We start from the raw sequence: 18682 nt of genomic DNA on the forward strand, positions 1-18682 counted from the left end.
TACTGTCCTGTTAGGAACTGGGCTGCAGAGGGGACCGCTGCTCTAGAGGGTGTGGTAGAAGCTTCCTTAGGCCCCAGGGGAATGGGGGGGGGAGTGAAGTTGAGCTCTGCCTCCTGTCAGATCAGTGGCAGCACTAGATTCTCACAGGAAGGTGAAACCTATTGTGAACTGTGCAAGTGAGAGATCTAGATCTAGACTGTGCTCTCCTTATGACAATCTAATGCCTGATGATCTGTCACTGTATATATTACATGTAATAATATATACATGTATATACGTATTACAACATAATAATAATAGAAATAAAGTGCACAGTAAATGTAATGCGCTTGAATCGTCCTGAAACCATTGTGCCCCCACCCTGTCCGTGGAAAAATTGTCTTCCATGAAACCCGTCCCTGGTGCCAAAAAAGTTGGGGACCACTGCTCTAGAGGGAGAGGAAGGAGCTTCCTTAAGTTCCCAGCGGAATGAGGCAAAGAATAGTTCCAGCATTAGTCTTACTAAAGGGCTTTACTAAGGCTTTTGCTGCCAAGAAACATTGGAAAACCACTCATTCAGTTCAATTTCTATCAAAGTATATATTTTAAATACTTTATTATTTACTGCAGAAAATCATGTCATTTTCTTACATGTATAAACTCTCATAGGAGAAATTAAATGCAAAGAATAATAATTTGCTTTATCCCTAGAAACAGGAAGATTTAGATGAACAATCTCTCTAAGACTTCTCTAGAGGGAACTTGTAGGCATGAAAAATTGCTCAGTAGATCAAAAAATTAATGTATAGAGAATTCATGTATTATTTTAATGAAACTGCATAAGTCATAAACTGTCTTCTCAGTTAATTTCCAAGTAAAAGCTTCAGCCAACTTAACCTGATGGTCATTTCTTTATGTTTCCTTTTAATCTTAAAAACAGGGTCTCACTCTGTCACCCAGGCTGGAGTGCAGTGGTACAGGCATGGCTCACTGCAGTCTCAACCTTCTGGGCTCAGGTAATTCTCCCACCTCAGCCTCCCAGGTAGCTGGCACAGGTGTGAGACCACCATACCTTTTCATCTTTATCAACTCAACAAATAAAATTGACTAGTTCAAGCAAAATTAGTTGGAGACTCTAGGCACATAAAAGAGAAGGCCACAGAGTTCTTCTGGGGTCACTAACAAGCAATAGGGCAATATTTAGGCACCACAACTTTAGGTCAGCTGTAGGTGAACCACAGAAATGATTTCGACCAGAATACAGCATTCCTTCTAATAGACAGTGAGGCCTATAGCCACTTTGCTAAAACTCACACATTCTACTCTGTACTACTACGTCAAATTGAGGGTCTCATCTGGAAAATGCCATGACCTTTCTTCCATTCTTAATGAAATCTGCAGCATGCTTGGGCTCTTTTAAATGCTCTACTTGTTTTTGTTTTTCCTTCCCCTTTCACTGGCTTTAGGTAAAATCAAAAGAAAAACTCTCTACCCAAATAAAAACGAGTGTCTTTTAAAATACTGACAAGGATTTGAGCAGTCTTTGGTGATTAAAGAGGTCATATTTCTGCTTATTTGTAGAAAGGTAATGAAAACATCTGTTGAGACTTCGCTGTTCAAGGTATAAAACAATGGATGTTGTCCAGGCCTGAGGGTTTTTTCCCATCCTGAATTACACAAGAGACCAGCATGCAAAGATAGACAAACATTCTCAGGGTCCTATTTCAATCACCTGATACCTTCTTGGGTACATATATTTTACAGTAGGGAGAAAATGCATATCTCTCTATTTTGGAGACAGCAGACTTCAGAAACTAAAAACATCACCATAATTGACTACATACTAGACCTTTAGTTCAAGAATAGCTTAAAGAAAGAATGAAGAGAAAGTAAAGAAATCGTCTTCAAATACCTTTCATCACTGGGCAGTTCCCTGTTGTCCTTAAGCCACAGGACAGTGAGGATTAAGGTGTGATCATGTTTCACTTTGCATTCAAAGGACACCATGCTCCCTCTTTGCACAACTGCATATTCGGGCTGTTTAACGATCCATGTAGGATCTGAAATGTAAAGTCATCATTATCCATTTGGCAAAGCTGGAGAATTTGTTCAAAGTAATTTAAAAATTAAACACATTACCTCTGCCTTACCTTTGATTTCTAAGTGAACTTCATTCTTTGCCATCCCTAATTTATTCCTTGCAACACATGTATAAGTTCCTGTACTGTCCTTTTGGGCTACAGGAATTTCCAAAGTTCCATTTTCATGTAAAACATAAATATCTTCATGAAGAGCACTTCCTTTAGCTCCTTTAAACCTTCATTACAGAAATTATCACAATGAGAATAAAAACACACCATATTTTGAAGTCAGTCATAAAATGCCATGTTCAAGGTCAACACAACCATGATGAATGTGAAAGTTGCAAGGCTAGAAGGATTGTACTTTTGAAAGTATCAATAGGAAAATAATCAGGGAAGAAAAAAAGGCATGTATGTCAGAGAGGAGAAGTGAAACGGATGAAACAAACTAAGTGTGAATCTGTTACCTTCACTAGGAAAATCATCTGCATAAGCATCCATTTTTCTTCTCTGGGGTTAAGGTAGGGGCCAAGGGAAATTTTCCTGTAATCTTAACCCTGCATATATTCTGACCTCAGTAGTTGGAACTTAGCACAGCATCTAGGACCTGACAGATGACCAGTAAAGAATGTTCCAGTTTTCTTTCATTCATTCCTTCTGAGCCATTGCTTATCCATCCTAGCCTTGTCTCTTTCAGCTAAAGTAAACAAGCTAGGAGGAGCTAGAGGACTTAAACCTCCGGTGGCATATGAAAGGGGATGGTCTGAAGTGGGGAGTAAAAGAACATGGGAGAGCTTGGCTGGATCCAAGTCAGGAAGATCTGGTGCGAGAAGTACTCAAGAGAAACAATGGTAAGAATAAATTCTGCTTTGGAGTTTATAGAACCCCCTACTATACCACAGGATATTTTATTATCAAGGAATATCCCCTAACTAGTCCCTCCAGCCACTACTCACAAAATCCCAGGGGATGTCCATGGCATTGTGAAATACAACAGCCTTAAATTTTTTAAAAAATCATTTACATGTAGATCTGTGCTTGATAGAGTGTGCTGCTAAATAGATTATACACATTAAAGTATTTAACACAGAGCCAGTAGTTAATAAATATTTGTGAAATAATGAATGAATTTAATAATTAACAGTGTAGGCCAAGCACAGTGGCTCACACCTATAATCCTGGCACTTTGGGAGGCTGAGGCGGGCGGATAACCTGAGGTTACGAGTTTGAGATTAGCCTGGTCAACATGGTGAAACCCTCTCTCTATAAAATATACAAAAAATTAGCCAGGTGTGGTGGCAGGCGCCTGTAGGCCCAGATACTCTAGAGGCTGAGGCAGGAGATATGCTTGAACCCAGGAGGCAGAGGCTGCAGTGAGCTGTGATTGTGCCACTGCACTCCAGCCTGGGTAATGAAGTGAGACTGTCTCAAAAGAAAAAAATATATATTAACAGCGTAATGGATTGTGTGGTGCCTTTCCCTGTTTGTTTTTTGAATAAACCCAACATATTTAGAATATGAAGGCTTTAGCAAACATTTTAAGTACTGAAAAACACACAGAGCTGCTACTTACCACTCGATGGTTGGGAGAGGAGACCCAAAGAAGGCACAGTCTAGTAAAGCTGGCCTGTTTGCAATGACCTGGTAGAGTGTGTTTGCAGGTGTGAGGATTCGTGGTGGCTCAGCTATAAATATTTTTAAAAGGTAAAGTAAATATTAGAATACATTTTAGGACTATAGTTTATTTATTGTATTTTGTTTTAAGGTCATTAAAGTTTATGGTAAAGCACAAGCAACCTATCTCTCTCCTTATGTTCTCTATCAGGCATAATGCTGCCAGTCACTCAAGGCAAAAAAATACATTTTTCCTCCCTCTACCTCCTGCCCTACTTCTTGCTCAGACATCATTGTAGTTGTTGATTTACTGTTGAGTCCACTGCAGTCAGGGAATGAGACTTTTGATTTATCCCCAGCACAGTGTCTGGCACAAAAATAACAGCCAAGTATATTTTTGTTGAATGACTGACTCATCATAACCCTAGTGGGTGGGAATGGTGGGGAACACATAAGCTGGCAGAAAAAGCAGAGTGATGAGTGTGATGGCTGAAAAAGTGGAACCACAGCAACAAAAACAAAAATAGACAAATGGGATTACACCAAACTAAAAAGCTTGCACAGCCAAGGAGATAGTCAACAGAGTGAAGAGACAACCTATGGAAGGGGAGAAAACATTTGCAAACCATATATCTGGTAAGGGGTTAATACCAAAATATATAAAGAACTAAAATAATTCAATAGTAAGAAAATGAATAACCTGGTTAAAAATGGGCAAGGCATTCGACTAGACAGTTCTCAAAAGAAGATATACAAATGGCCAACAGGTATATGGGAAAATGCCCAGTTATCACCAATCGCCAGATAAATGTAAATTAAAACCACAATGAGATATTATATCACACTTACTAGAATGGCTATTATCAAAAAGAAGAGATCTAAGTGTTGGCAAAGATGTAGAGAAAAGGAGACACTTAAACACTGTGGGAGGGAATATAAGTTAGTATAGCCATTATGGAAAATACTATAAAGATTGTTTATACTGTTTATACTCAAAACATTAAAAATACAACTACCATATGATCCAACGATGCCATTACTGGGTATATATCCAAAGGAAATGAAATCAGTATGTCGAGATATTTGAACTCCCTTGTTCATTGCAGTATTATTCACAAGAGCCAAGATATGGAATCAACCTAAGTGCCCACCAATGAATGAATGGAATAAAGAAACTGTGGCATATACACACAATGGAATACTATCCAGCCTTAAAAAAGAAGGAAATTCTATCATTTCCTTCATGTCGTTCATGTCATGACCACATGGATGAACCTGGAGGATATTATGTTAAGTGAAACAGGCCAGATACAGAAAGACAAACTTGGCATGATCTCCCTTATATGTAAAATCTAAAAATGCTGAACTCATAAAAGTAGAGATGAAAAAGGAAACAGCAGCCAAAAGTGCTTTCTCAACATCCACCAATATCTTAATTGCTTAGCTCTTCATAGGATTAGTGACCTTCATTTCAAGCATGAAAGAAAAATACCAAGTATTGGTTGGCTTTCTGATGGTAATTTTGTTTGAAAAGGAAGCATACCAATTTTAAAGGGTTGAGTATAATTTCCTGGCACCATGAAAACAATTCTCACAAAAATTTTAACAAATGTGGTATTTTGGTAGTTTTGTCCAATATAAGAAATAGAATGTTCACATAAGCCAACTATTTGAGAATATGTTTCAGTATATCATACTTTTTAAAATATGTTTTTACAAATAAAATAAATGTACATCTGTGACTTGGATAAAGGCCAAGCATTATGATTCATGTATTAGTTTTTAAAAATCAGAATCATTAAATTGTTATTCAACTTGTCAGTGTCTTACGATGAAGAGCAATAATATACAGTTGCTAATAGCAGACAAATGCTATTTTCTTTTTGAGGGTTTGACACTTAGTCTAACCATCTGTAAGCAGAACAGCTTATTTGACTAGTTCTACAATAAAGAATTTGCCATTATAAAAACTGTGTTATGGAAGAACATTAAGACTGCAATATTCTGAATTTAGGGCAAGGTTTGTATCTTATCCATCCCTTATAGCTCCAAGTACTGTGCATTGCACATAGTAGATACTCAATATATTTTTGCTGATTGAACAGAAAATAACAGCAGTCATTAATTTAATTTGCCATGTCTTTAATAAAAGGAGAGCTTACCCAGCACATTTACAAATGCGTTTGCCAGTAAATATCCATAGTCATTAGAGGCATTGCACTGATATACTGCACTTGATCTTTCTTGAACATTTGAAAAAATAATCGTATCGCCATCTATTTTTCTGCTAGGGTCATCAGGGGCAACTGTTTGGATGTAAAAATAGAAAGTATTTATTACTATTTGCTTAAAAGATGTATATTAAGCTTGTAAAGTCAGTAGGACATAAATAAAGACTGATCTAAGTATATGCAGTAAGAATAAGAATAGAATTTAGGCAGAAACCAGAACATTTTCCTTCTCAGAATTGAGTTATATATTAGCAAGGGTATGTGCTCAATATTCATTTAGTCTTAAGTCGATTGATTCTGTAACACCAAGTATTATTTATTTTTATTTTCATTTTTTTAAAGACCTTTCCATTCACTTGCCCCTTGTATCTTTTTTTTTTATTATACTTTAAGTTTTAGGGTACATGTGCACAATGTGCAAGTTTGTTACATATGTATACATGTGCCATGCTGAACACCAAGTATTATTTTGAGAGATGCAGAAAAAAAACTCTTACAAGTTTAGGTGAAAATTGCATTACAAATTTAGGAAAACATTGCTGTGTTCAAGAGATTGTGGTTATTTAGAAGAAAAAAAGTTAACGATCAAGAGGAAATAGCAAAAGCTAGTAAAAAATATAGAAACACTCCAGCTTGTTCAAACCTGTTCCTTTTAGGAGCCTCTTTTTGACATAAACAAATCAACAAATACATAAACACTACGGGGCTAATAACCAAATGTGAAAATATTTAATTTTCTACTGTGGATATTCTTGAAGCTGAAGTATAAATAAATTGTGTAAATTCTTCTTGAAGACAATGTTTTCAGCTAAATCTCTCAAGTCCTTAAACATTAGGAACAGGCTTGATCCTTACCGAAGTGGAGGAATAGAACTGGCTGGGTAACATAGTATGTGAGGATTTAGTCCCGGGCATGCCCAGCAATTTGGAACTTCTGTGAGATTGGAGATGAATTCCTTTCTGTGAATGATACACTTTAGGCTTTGAGCTTATATTGCTTTAGAAGTACACTAAGAAGGATTTAGATCTCTGTCTCAGCACAATGATCAAAATCAAAACTAAATAACAGCACCTTTTCTCTTAAACTGCTCCTGCAACTTGAACCAATTAAGAAGAATTTATGTTCTTTCTAAGCACCATTTCTTTTTCCTTGGTGACAGGAAAAGGATGTGCATCTAAGACACACTCATCACTGTATTTAGACTCTTTTATTACTTTAAAAATAAAAAAAATTTGTTTCACCTGTGGTTTATTAACCCACTGTAATAAAAATCAACCAAACCATAGTACATCCTTGTTTTATGACCCAAACTCGAAGTATTTTGCTCCCCCATTCTCTAATAGTTTTCACGGTTGCTGTAACAACTTACCACAAATGTAGTGGCTTAAAACAACACAAATTTACTATCATACAGTTCTGTAGGTTAGAAGTCTGACATGGGTCATACTGCTCTAAAACCAATGCATGAGCAGGGCTGCATTGCTTTCCGAAGGTTCTAGGGGAAGATCCATGTCCTTGCCTTTTCCAGCCTCTGGAGGCTGTCCACATTCCTTGGCCCATGGTCCTCTTCCTCCATTTTCAAAGCTGTCGATGTTGCATCTCTCTGATCATTCTTCCATAGTCACCTTTCTTTCTAACCAAAGCCGGAAAAGGCACTCTGCTTTTGGGGGCTCATGTAATTAAATTGGACCCAAATTAGATAGTCCAGGATAACCTCCCCATCTCAAAGCCCTTAACCTTAATCACATGTGCAAACTCCCTTTTGCCATGTAAGGTGACATATTCATAGATTCCAGGGATTGGGATGTAGACATCATGGCGGGGTGGGGTAGAAGGAGGGATTATTCTGTCTACCACATACTGTATCACATTTATAGCCTAAAAGTCTTTTAGATGTTTTAGACTAGAATACTTTAAAAATTCGCCATACATTTAAGTTCAGAAAAAGTTTTTAGCATCCAAGGATTATTAAAACTCTAACTTACAAGTTACTCCTCATGGACTGATTAATGTCTTCATTCCCAAGGAAAAATGTAACAAAAAAGCAGTTGTTCAACACTCTGATCACCATCAGTAACTCATTTATGAAATCATCTTAGATACTCCAGGTTGTTCAACTAGTGATGTGGGGGTGTCGAGATACTTTGAATTGACTTCTTAGCTTACATCTCCTATTTATGACTCTAATCATTTCAAAATTGCCTTAAGGAACATGTTCTTCCAAACCAAAGAAAAATACAAGTCATAATTCCTTCAACAGGGTATATAGATTCGTTGATAAAACACAGCAGAGGATGGATATGACACACTGGCCTAGAAAGTGAACTGTAGCTGTGGCAGGCAGCCATGGATCCTGAAAACACAGTGTACCTTAGGGCAGGCATGGACCCTGAAAACACAGTATACCTTAGGGCGGCCATGGACCCTGAAAACGCAGTGTAACTTAGGGCGGCCCATGTGTCCCAGATCTCAAGTCTTGTATGACTGGGGCCTTTCTGACTCACACAATCTCAGTGATGCTCACCTACCGCCTCAACAAGGGGTGCTGGAACACAAAGCAGCATTTCTGGAGACTTGTTCTCTGTCAGCGATTCTTAGCACTTCTGGTCATTATACAAAAAAGATACTTGCACACACATGTTGATAGCAGCACAATTCGCAATTGCAAAAATATGGAACCAGCCCAAATGCCATCAATCAATGAGTGGATAAAGAAATTGTGTTTTTTATATATATATATATATACACACACACACACACACACACACACACACAATGAAATACTACTCAGCCATACAAAGAAATGAAATAATGGCATTCACAGCAACCTAGATGGAACTGGAGATCATTATACTAAGTGAAGTAACTCAGGAATGGAAAACCAAACATTATATGTTCTCACTCATAAGCGGGAGCTAAGCTACGAGGACACAAAGGCATAAGAATGACATATTGAACTTTGGGGTCTCAAAGGAAAGTGTGTGGGGCAGCGAGGCATAAAAGACTATACATTGGGTACACTGTGTACACTGCTCGGGTGGCGGGTGCACCAAAATCTCAGAACCTATTCATGTAACCAAATGCCACCTGTTCCCCAAAAATCTATGGAAATAAAAAATAATACAAGAATAAAGTAGAGAAACAAACTAAATTTTTAAGGTCGGTTAAAAAAAAAAAAAAAAGAAAAAGGTTCTTAGCACTTCTGGACCCAGCACTTGGGCTCTCAGTGCTGGGACACTTCAGGGCACTCTCGGTGCCCACCATGTGCTCACCCTGACCGCATCTCTGTGGATGTTCCAGGCAGTGGAGTGGAGTGGCTGTGTATTTTAGACTGTGATGAGTCCCAGGCAGAGCTCTGGGCCGAATCTCTCTGGATGGGTGGCAGACTACATAAGAGTTCCTCAAATTCCTTAAATGTATTGAGTTTTTAAAAGTTACACCACCACGCAATATTTAATGGATAAAGGGCTCTAGTTCTGAAGATCTGTTGCACAATAATGTGAATATGCTTAACACTACTGAACTGTACACTTAAAATGGTTAAGATGGTAAATTTTGTTATGTGTTTTTACCACAATAATAATAATAATGTTACACGACCATGAACTTGGAGGGCAAAGCTCAACAATGTCAGTAGGACAATTTTCCCCAAGTGGAGACTCATGAGTCACAAACCATGTCAGGAAGCTTTTCTGTTGCTCTCAGTTGCACTTTTCTTTGCTATCAACTCTTTTGGAAGATATTTTTTACCTGAAAGGCATCTGACTGTATCTGCCTTATATATGCTAAATACAGCAGTCTTCAAATATTTATTTTTGGCAAGGTATTTAGGAACAAAATAAACCCTTTAGGTAATAATAATGAGTAAGCAGACCTCTCTCCATGGGAGTTTTCCTTAAGTACTTGTTGAAAAAATGCAAACAAACCCAGGAACTGTCATGGTGACATATGGAGGCTCGGCTGGTAGCTGGACACAGAGTAAAATCACTAATGTAGAGACATTTGGAGCCTTTGGATGGGCTGGTTAGTGGGTACAGTAACTCTCTAGCATGCAAATCCAAATTATCCAGAGGAATAATCATTAATTCTGGGAATAACCAACTTCATTTGCTGTCAATAAACACTTGAGAAAGAAATTTAAAAGCACAGGATCACTACAAATAACTTAAAGCCCCAAAGGTAAGGTCCAGAGCTGGGGTGATGGCCTTCAGAAAATACTTGTAACCCAACTCTCCTGATGTTAGTAGGTAAAACTATAAACGCTTTCAACATATAGATAATGAGAATAATAATAATCATGCCACCTTACATGAACAGAATACGATCAATCTTTAAAATGTTTTTACATTTACTGCATAATTTCATTTTAAAAAGAACTTTGTGAAACAGGTTAATCACATAGTATTTTATGCTTTTTGGAGATGAGAGACTACAAATGGCAGCATGCACTTTGTTTAAATGAGGTTACTGCTCAGGTTTTCTCAGTCAACTTTGTAAACATTTCCTGGAACGTGAACACTTGGGCATAATGTAGAACACATTTCTGGGAGAAGAGTTAAATTTCCCTGTTCATTTACTTATTCCATTCCTACAAGAGGATGCCGCTGAGCCCCTTAGTTTTGTGAAACGGAAGAAGGGAGGACGCCTTGATGAAATCCCAGGAACATCCTGGACCAGTCCTACATTCTCCTCGTGCTTATCTTACATTACTGGCTTTCAACATCTTTCATTGTGAGAAAAATATGTCATTGTGTCAGGAAGAGGTCTTCTGCCCATTCTCATTCTCTTAGTTCTTTTCCCTCCTCATCCCTGAGAGGACAGGGGCCTTTTAACACAATAATGGTGTGATCTTATCCACGTTTCATGCAGAAGAGTCTGACAGACCTAATACAACGCACGTTGGAAACTATCAAGGATCTGCAAGTGTTAGACTCTCCTGCAGAGATAGGAATCACAGTGGCCACAGCCTTGGGCACCACCACCGGGATGGCACAGGCTCTCCAGTGGGGAAGACCAAGAGGAGGAAAAAGGAACTGAAGTCCTGAAAAGCAACCTCCTAGGGGAGAGCAGGGAAATGTTTTGCCCCATCCTGCCAATAGCAAGTTCATTTTCTTTCTGGTCCTGGGTTCTATTTTCACACCCTCCCATTACACAATAAAATCAAAACTCTCTTTCAGCACTAGTTCTCTGCAGCTGTGTTCTTTTTTCTGACTTTTGTAGATTGTTTTAAAACTATTTTAGGTGGTTTTGGGAAAATTCCACATTTATTTAATACAGCCTGTGATTTTTGCTTCAAGGAAAGCTTTAAGTAATCTGGCCAGTCCTGGGAAGGGGGGAAGGGCAAAGCTTTAGAAGACACTGAAATAAAAGCCCAGACACAGACGCTTTTGGAGTTAATTTTTCCAGTTTTTTAAAACAACAGCTTTCAGGTCTGAAATGCACAGTCACAGATCAATAACATCTCATTTTGCTAAAAGAATCCTTCTTACCACTCCCCTCCCTGAACCAGCTTCTCCTTTTACGGTATTTATGTGCACTCAGCAGCCAGAACCTGCAGAGGCGAAAGGAGACAGTCAGTGTCCTTAGGTGCTCGCCTGCAAGTCAGGAGTGGGGAGGCTGTGTACCTGGCAGTATAGTCCCCTGACTTTATCTTTGTTGTGTGGCACAGGAGACAAACTTCAGGCACCTGGAGGGGACACTGCACAGCCCTTGACAACAGTACTTCAGAGGCACTGCTGTTTCCTGCCCCTCACCCGCAGCAGCTGGTCCACCTGCAATTTCTGCAGTCTCTTGGGTAGAAAGTGCTGTCAGCAAGCCAGTTTGTGCTCCCAGCTCACTTCTGGGGCCTATGCTAGGACCCCGTGATGAAAGCAAGGAGTCTTCACTGTGCTAATTCAGCCCTGTCACACACTGTAGCAGACTGTGCCCTCAGTTCCTACCTTCACCTCTCTGCATCTCCCTGCCATCCTTCCCCTCTGTCCCAGCACTGCTAGATGTATCTGTGGGGAGCACAAGTCAGCAAACTCCAGATGGGAAACAAGCACTGGTGCCCCGTTTCCAGGATGGTCCCTAACTCTCAAAGGCAATTCCCTTCAGGGGCCTCTAAATTCATGGGGCAATTACCAAGAAGGGGATGAAAAAGAGAGCAGCACAAGGCTCCTTAAATGTCTATTAATTTTTTGGATAGTTTCCGCACCCCCCTCATTCTCTCATTATTTTGGATCAGGGGAGAACAACACACAGTGGGGGCATGCAGGGTTCACTTTGAACTTAGCTGTTGAAGACTTAGCATCCACCCATGTGGCCACTCAGCAGAAGCTGCAGACGGGCCAGCTGCAGAAGGCCAGGGGCAGGGAACAGCTGTACCTTTGCAGTGTCATCGTGCAGAAAGCTGTGCAGGGGCCCCGCTGGCTCATCACCTTTTAGTTAAGAGATGTCCAAATGGTAATCCACTTTCAGCTTGGCCACTAGATGTCAAGAAAGACCCCTTCCAGGGAAGCTTCACAATACCTTGGTATAAACATGAAGCGCCTGCTACCAGCACCAGGGAGCGGCCTGGTGATGCCGGGCTCCTTGCTTTGCTGCCACACCGTGTGGTATTCCTCTCCCTGCAGGTCCACCAGACTGACTGGTCTGAGGCACACCAGAGGGCGAGTGACCCTGGATCTATAGGAGCTATGGAATTCCAGCCTTGTCTTCTCAGCCTCCTTTTTTCTGTCTCATGGTGCCTTAAAGAAGACTTTTGGGATGGAAGAAATGAGCTGATCTGATTTGAGATATTTAGTCCTAACTCTTCTCTACCTAATCAGACAATTTAGGGTTACAAGAGGACCTAACTTGTCTTCCTGGTATTACTACTCTGTACCCCCAAAGCAGGCCTTTTACAGTTGATCCTCCCCACAAAAATGTAATTTAAAAGGGGAGTGTTATTATGTTATGAGTGTATTTTCAAAGCTGTTAAGATGACTCAATTTACAAGTTTCCCTCAGAGGCACTGCATACTCTGGTACTATGGTCTGAATATTTGTGTCCCTCCAAAATTCATGTTGAAACCTAACTCCAAGGTTAAGAAGTGGGGTCTCTGGGAGATGATTAGGAAATGAGGGTTTCCCCCTCGTGAATGGGACTGGTGCTATTCTAAAGGTCTTGAGGGAGCCCGTATGCTCCTTCTACCATGTGAGGACACATAGCAGCATCTGTGAGGAACAGGCCATCACCAGACACCAAATCTGCTGGTGCTTTGATCTTGGACTTTCCAGCCTCCAGAACTGTGAGCAATACATTTCTATTGTTTATAAATTACCCAGTCTAAGGCATTTTGTTATAGCAGCAGGAATGGACTAAGACAGCTGGTTTGGAAGGACAGCAAGCTGAGCAAATCAAGAAGAAAAATCAGCCTCATTATTTAATCCTCCCTTGCTTATGTCATCCACCCACATCTCAATTTTCCTTGCATAGGATTGCACTCTGGCTGCCAAGCTTGAGGGTTTATCCCCCCGGCCCCCCTGTTTTCCCTGCTGAACAGTTAGATGGATGGTTCCTTCCACTTGTCAGTTTCACTGAGTCTAGATCTCAGGGGCACTTTTAACCTTGCATAAATAAACACAAAAACTCTGAGCTGCAAAACATGGTGCAAAAGTATCAAGCATGTATCATCATTTATTGTCATTTTGTATGCATTCCTGAGAAAATCATACATTGTACCAGCTAATTTGTTTTTTATTTTTTGTAGAAACAGGATTTTGCCATGTTGCCCAGGCTGGTCTCTAACTCCTGTACTCAAGAAATCTGCCCACCTTAGCCTCTGAAAGTGCTGGGATTACAGGCTCACATGAGCCACCATGCCTGGCCACCATAAAACTTTTTTAGTTCTGGGCTTTCTTCTACTTTTGCCTCTCAGTTTTCACTCATATTCCCCTGAGAGTAGCAAGAGCTTCCTGAAACACAACTACAAAGTACTCTCTGCCATTTCTCTGGATACTGATCCTGGTTAAAATTGGGAATGGAAATACCCAAACCCTATTTGCTGGCCTCTAGCATCTGTTTTCTCCCAGGAATACACTTCCTTTTACAGTGAACACAGGCTGCCTGTTTCAAAGTATCTGACAGCTACTGCACTATGAGACACAAGTGAACTTCCAAAAAATATTCATGGAGCAGGCTGCGATGACTCATTCACCCTGCAGTTGTCAGACCTTGATGGTAAGAAACAGGGACTTGTGCCACTTTAAATCTGCCAGCAGTTTTTTGGAACCATCTTAGGGGAAGTGTGTGTGTTACTTTGGGAAAGTCAATTCGGCAGACCTTTTGGTTATGTAAATGTAGAACCAATATTGGATTCTGACTTGGAGGCAGTCAAAGCCAATCTGTCCTGTATCATAAGCCTGAGGGCTATCTTTATTGTGAGTAAAGAATATCTTTGCAGGTAATCATGTTATTGACTGGGAGAGTGAACCTAAGGCTGGGTTTGATGCTGAAACTGACTTTCTCTGTCTTGGTGTCTAAGAGGAGGTCTGAACTCCAAGAAGGAAAAAATGTTGAAAGATGCTCCTCTTGGCAGTAGCTGGTGGTGGGTGGGGTGGAGGAAGAGGAGAGTCTAGTGGGTTCTCTGTTCATGGCCATGGCTTAGGAATTAAGGAGCAGTGAGGTGCAACATCAATTTAAAGATTTTTTCTTTGCTATAATTCCCTTGACTCTCCCCAAGCCTTTAGCCAAGTTTTGTAAAGCTGGCCTTTGCTATGATTTAGCAGATTAATGGGAGGGACTGAAGCCACACGCTGGGCAGCATAGTGGTAGCTTGGAGAAATTGGCTAATGAAGTGCAAGGAGTGGAGCGGTGGAGCAAGGAGGCTGCTGAATGGGGCAACAGGCTGCCCAGGTGCTGCTCAAGGATAATATCAGCAGCTCTCAGGGAGGGAGCACTAGTCAAAGGTAAAGCATCCTGCATATTATCAGGGTCAGAGGATGTGTTCTTCTTTGGGTATCAAACGGGACGGTGACCTTGGAAGACAGTGGGAACACCTGGGCTATACTTGCTATACTTATAACTGAAAACTCTTTAAATTAAGACAGCTGGGTTTCTTATGTTTGTCATATCCGTTGGCTCTATGCCGAGTCTCCCCACTTATCTCCTCTAGCGCCTGTGACATTTCCACAAATCACTTGATGTTTTGCACAAAGAAGATCATCTAAACTTTTAAGTGATATTTATTTCTGACCCTGTCATTCTTCCCATTATCCATGTAAAAAACAGACGAAATATTGCCAAGTACCAGTCGTCACATACCATTATGTTAACAGCATAAACTATTCACATTCATAATAAATATCTAATGGTAATAAAACGCAAAGGTAATTTAGTGCCTGTGTTTAACATACATGTGGCTTCCTTCCTTAACCTGAGTTATATTTTATCACCATTTATTCACTGTTGGGATGTATATATGCTCTGAAAATATACTGCAATTAGAACCAGTCAAGGCAACTTACTTTCTATTGGGACTCCATTTGTTAACCAGCTAATTCTGGGTTTGGGGTTGCCATTAGCTCTGCAGATCAAGGTCCCATCCTCTCCTGGGGACAGCACAAGATTTTGAGGGGCTGTGATCCAGTATGGAGCCGCTTTATAGGAGGAAGAAAAAAGACCAAAAATCTGAATCAAATAAGCATTTTAGCAAAAGAACAGATTGAACTATTTTAATAATACAAGCAAGTACTTCACACTAAATTAGTCTAATTTTTTTTGAGCGAATAGATTTATAAACAATGCTTCAAAGAACATTTAAGATTTTCAAAAGAATGTTTAAAGAGACTCACTGACATGTATGTATTATTTCTAGCCCTGTTTGATACAAATTTCATTTTCTCATTTTACATTAAAATTAATCAGACATCAAAGACATGACAGATTTAACTAAGCATACAGAGACAATTACAGGTACAGGTAGGGCTAAGAAACACAAATTTAAATTCTGGACCAGGCACGGTGGCTCATGCCTGTAATCCCAACACTTTGGGAAGCCAAGGTGGCTGGATCACTTGAGGTCAGGAGTTGGAAACCAGCCTGGCCAACACGGTAAAACCCTGTCGCTATTAAAAATACAAAAAAAAAATTAGCCAGGTGTGGTGGTGGGCACCTGTAATCCCATCTACTTGGGAGGCAGAGGCAGGAGAATTGCTTGAACCTGGGAGGCGGAGGTTGCAGTGAGCCAAGATAGCGCTATTACACTCCAGCCTGGGCAACAGAGCGATACTCCAACTCAAAATAATAAATAAATAAAATAAATTCTGAGCCCTGTAGAATATATACAATTATATAATTAGGAAGCAACTTAAAAACATCATTTTTGAAAAATTGCAAAGGTATTACAGAGTGTTTTCATACCTCCTTCCCTCGGCTTCCTCTAATGTTAACATCTTATGTGACCATGGTCTAGTTACCTAACGAAAAGTTAACATTGGTACTTAACTAAACTATACATTCTGTTAGGATTTCCGTTTTTGCATTAATGTCTTGTTTCTGTCCCAGGATCCTGTCCTAGACACCGTATTTACTTGTAACGTCTTTTGCATTTACTTGTCATAGTCTCCAATCTGACAATTTCTTGGTCTTTCCTTGTCTTTTGTGACCTTGACACTTCTGAAGAGTCTGGTCAGTTATTTCATAGACTGTCTTACAGCTTAGGTTTGTCTGATGTTTTCTCACGATTACCCTGAGGTTTTGGGCTTTTGAGAATATCCCAAAGGTAATGAACCCTTCTACTTGTACCATATGAGGGAATATATGATATCAAACATGACTTATTATTGTTGATGTTAACATTCATCACTTAAGACAGTGTCTGCCAGGTTTCTCTACTCCAAAGTTACTATTTCCCTGGATTCCATACTCTGTTCATTAGTGTCCAGCATACACTCAAGAAGAGGGAAAGTAAGCTCCATCTTCTAAAGAAAGGAGTAATAAAGTATTTGTGGACACGCTAAAACTTCCCCAGTAATTAATTTCTGCGGGATAGAAACACTTTGAAGCTATGCAAATATCCTGTTTCTCCTTAAAGTTTCACCCACTAATTTTAATGCTAAAATTAGATCTAAATTAGATCTAAATACAAGATAAATAAAAATAAAATTAGATGCTAAAAACAAGATCATTGTTTGATCTTGCCTGCTGTAGTTATTACTGTGGGATTCTAATATTGACTTTTCTATTTCCTTCATTCTTCCTATATTCATTAACTGGGATTCTTCCATGAGGAAGATTTGAACAAGTAAATTTTTAACCTGATTTAGATGCACTACAAATAGCAATGAGAAGAGAGTCAAGGTACCATGAATGTTGACATAAATTTACATTTATCATTATTAAAAATATAATGAAAACCACATTTAATTAAAGTTTCAGGGTCTCTCATGAAGGCAAGAAGAATGGATTTTAAACAATATACCTTTAACTCTAACAGAAATGGTATGGTGGATGGCTCCTAATGCGTTTTTTGCTACACATTGGTAATTTCCAGAGTCTGCTTCTGAAACATGAATGATCTGCAAGGTTTTCTCAAAGTTCTTATAAACTGTCCTGTTTTTGGGTAGCATTCCATCTTCTTTTGCCCAGTAAATAATTGGGGTAGGCCTGATAGGATAAATAAATAATGATGTTACAAAAAAGAAATCCACCTATGACTACTTTTGAGGATGAATTTTCATGCAACTTTGTAACAAATCTTTATTAAAAAATCATAAGAAATAAATAGATATTTTAATTAGTACCACACTTTTATAAATAATGCTCACAGTTTTACATTTTCACATAATCAGAATTATACTAATTGATGGCACACCACAAACTTTGATGTCAGTGATACAGTATGAATGCCAGCATGAGTTGCTTTACTGATGGGGCCTAATTATTTTTTTCAACGTTGTGACTAATGAGGAACTCTTGGAAATTTTTACATGAAGCTACTATGTTAATCAAAAGAATTACCATTATATTAATGATACTGAATTATAATTTTTCATCAGCTGGAATTAAAAACATACAGAGAAAAACTCATAAACATATCTATGACCATAAACCTTTGTATACATTTCCGTATCAAATGGAAGAACTTTCCTATTTTACAGCAGTCTATCTGATGATGTTAACTAAGTAATTAGGGAAAGAGCTTTTTTTCCTTAGTTTCATTATTAGTGACATTTAAAAATATTATTACACTAATTAAGAATAGATCAAACTTAGGTATTACTCATACCATTTGTCACCCAACTGATTTTTTTTTTTTTTTTTTTTTGAGATGGAGTCTTGCTCTGTCACCCAGGCTGGAGTGCAGTGGCATGATCTCAGCTCACTGCAAGCTCCGCCTCCCAGGTTCACGCCATTCTCCTGCCTCAGCCTCCCAAGTAGCTGGGACTACAGGTGCCTGCCACCACACCGAGCTAATTTTTTGTATTTTTAGTAGAGACGGGGTTTCATTGTTTTAGTCAGTATGGTCTCGATCTCCTGATCTCGTGATCCATCTGCCTCAGCCTCTCAAAGTGCTGGGATTACAGGTGTGAGCCACCACGCCTGGTCCCAACTGTGTTTTTTATTGTCATGGAATATGGAGACAGATGAAAAGTCAGAATATAGGCTTGGAGTTAGAAGATCTTTAGAATTCCAACCCTGTCCCTGGATTTCTGATCTTTTTGAGGCTTAGTTTCCTTAGTTGCCTTAATAGGGATAATAATGCTTGACTTGAACTAATGACTTTAGAAAGTTTTCATGAAGGTAAAATAAAA

At 39.3% G+C, this 18682-nt stretch overlaps 1 protein-coding gene across 32 annotated transcripts in view; it reads right to left on the reverse strand.

Moving 5' to 3' along the window:
* NRCAM (neuronal cell adhesion molecule) overlaps positions 1–18682 on the reverse strand; it is a 314317-nt gene that overhangs the window by 50507 nt on the left and 245128 nt on the right. For all 32 annotated transcript variants that reach the window (XM_054494285.2, XM_063667720.1, XM_054494267.2 and 29 more), the window contains 6 exons: positions 17350–17534; positions 15395–15526; positions 5837–5980; positions 3634–3745; positions 2130–2296; positions 1892–2039 (listed from right to left, as the gene is read on the reverse strand). In XM_054494285.2, the coding sequence (XP_054350260.1) occupies positions 1892–2039; positions 2130–2296; positions 3634–3745; positions 5837–5980; positions 15395–15526; positions 17350–17534 (888 nt within the window). The remainder of the gene's footprint in view (positions 1–1891; positions 2040–2129; positions 2297–3633; positions 3746–5836; positions 5981–15394; positions 15527–17349; positions 17535–18682) is intronic.

This window comes from Pongo pygmaeus, chromosome 6 (assembly GCF_028885625.2).
Source record: "Pongo pygmaeus isolate AG05252 chromosome 6, NHGRI_mPonPyg2-v2.0_pri, whole genome shotgun sequence".
Classification (NCBI taxonomy): Eukaryota; Metazoa; Chordata; class Mammalia; order Primates; family Hominidae; genus Pongo; species Pongo pygmaeus.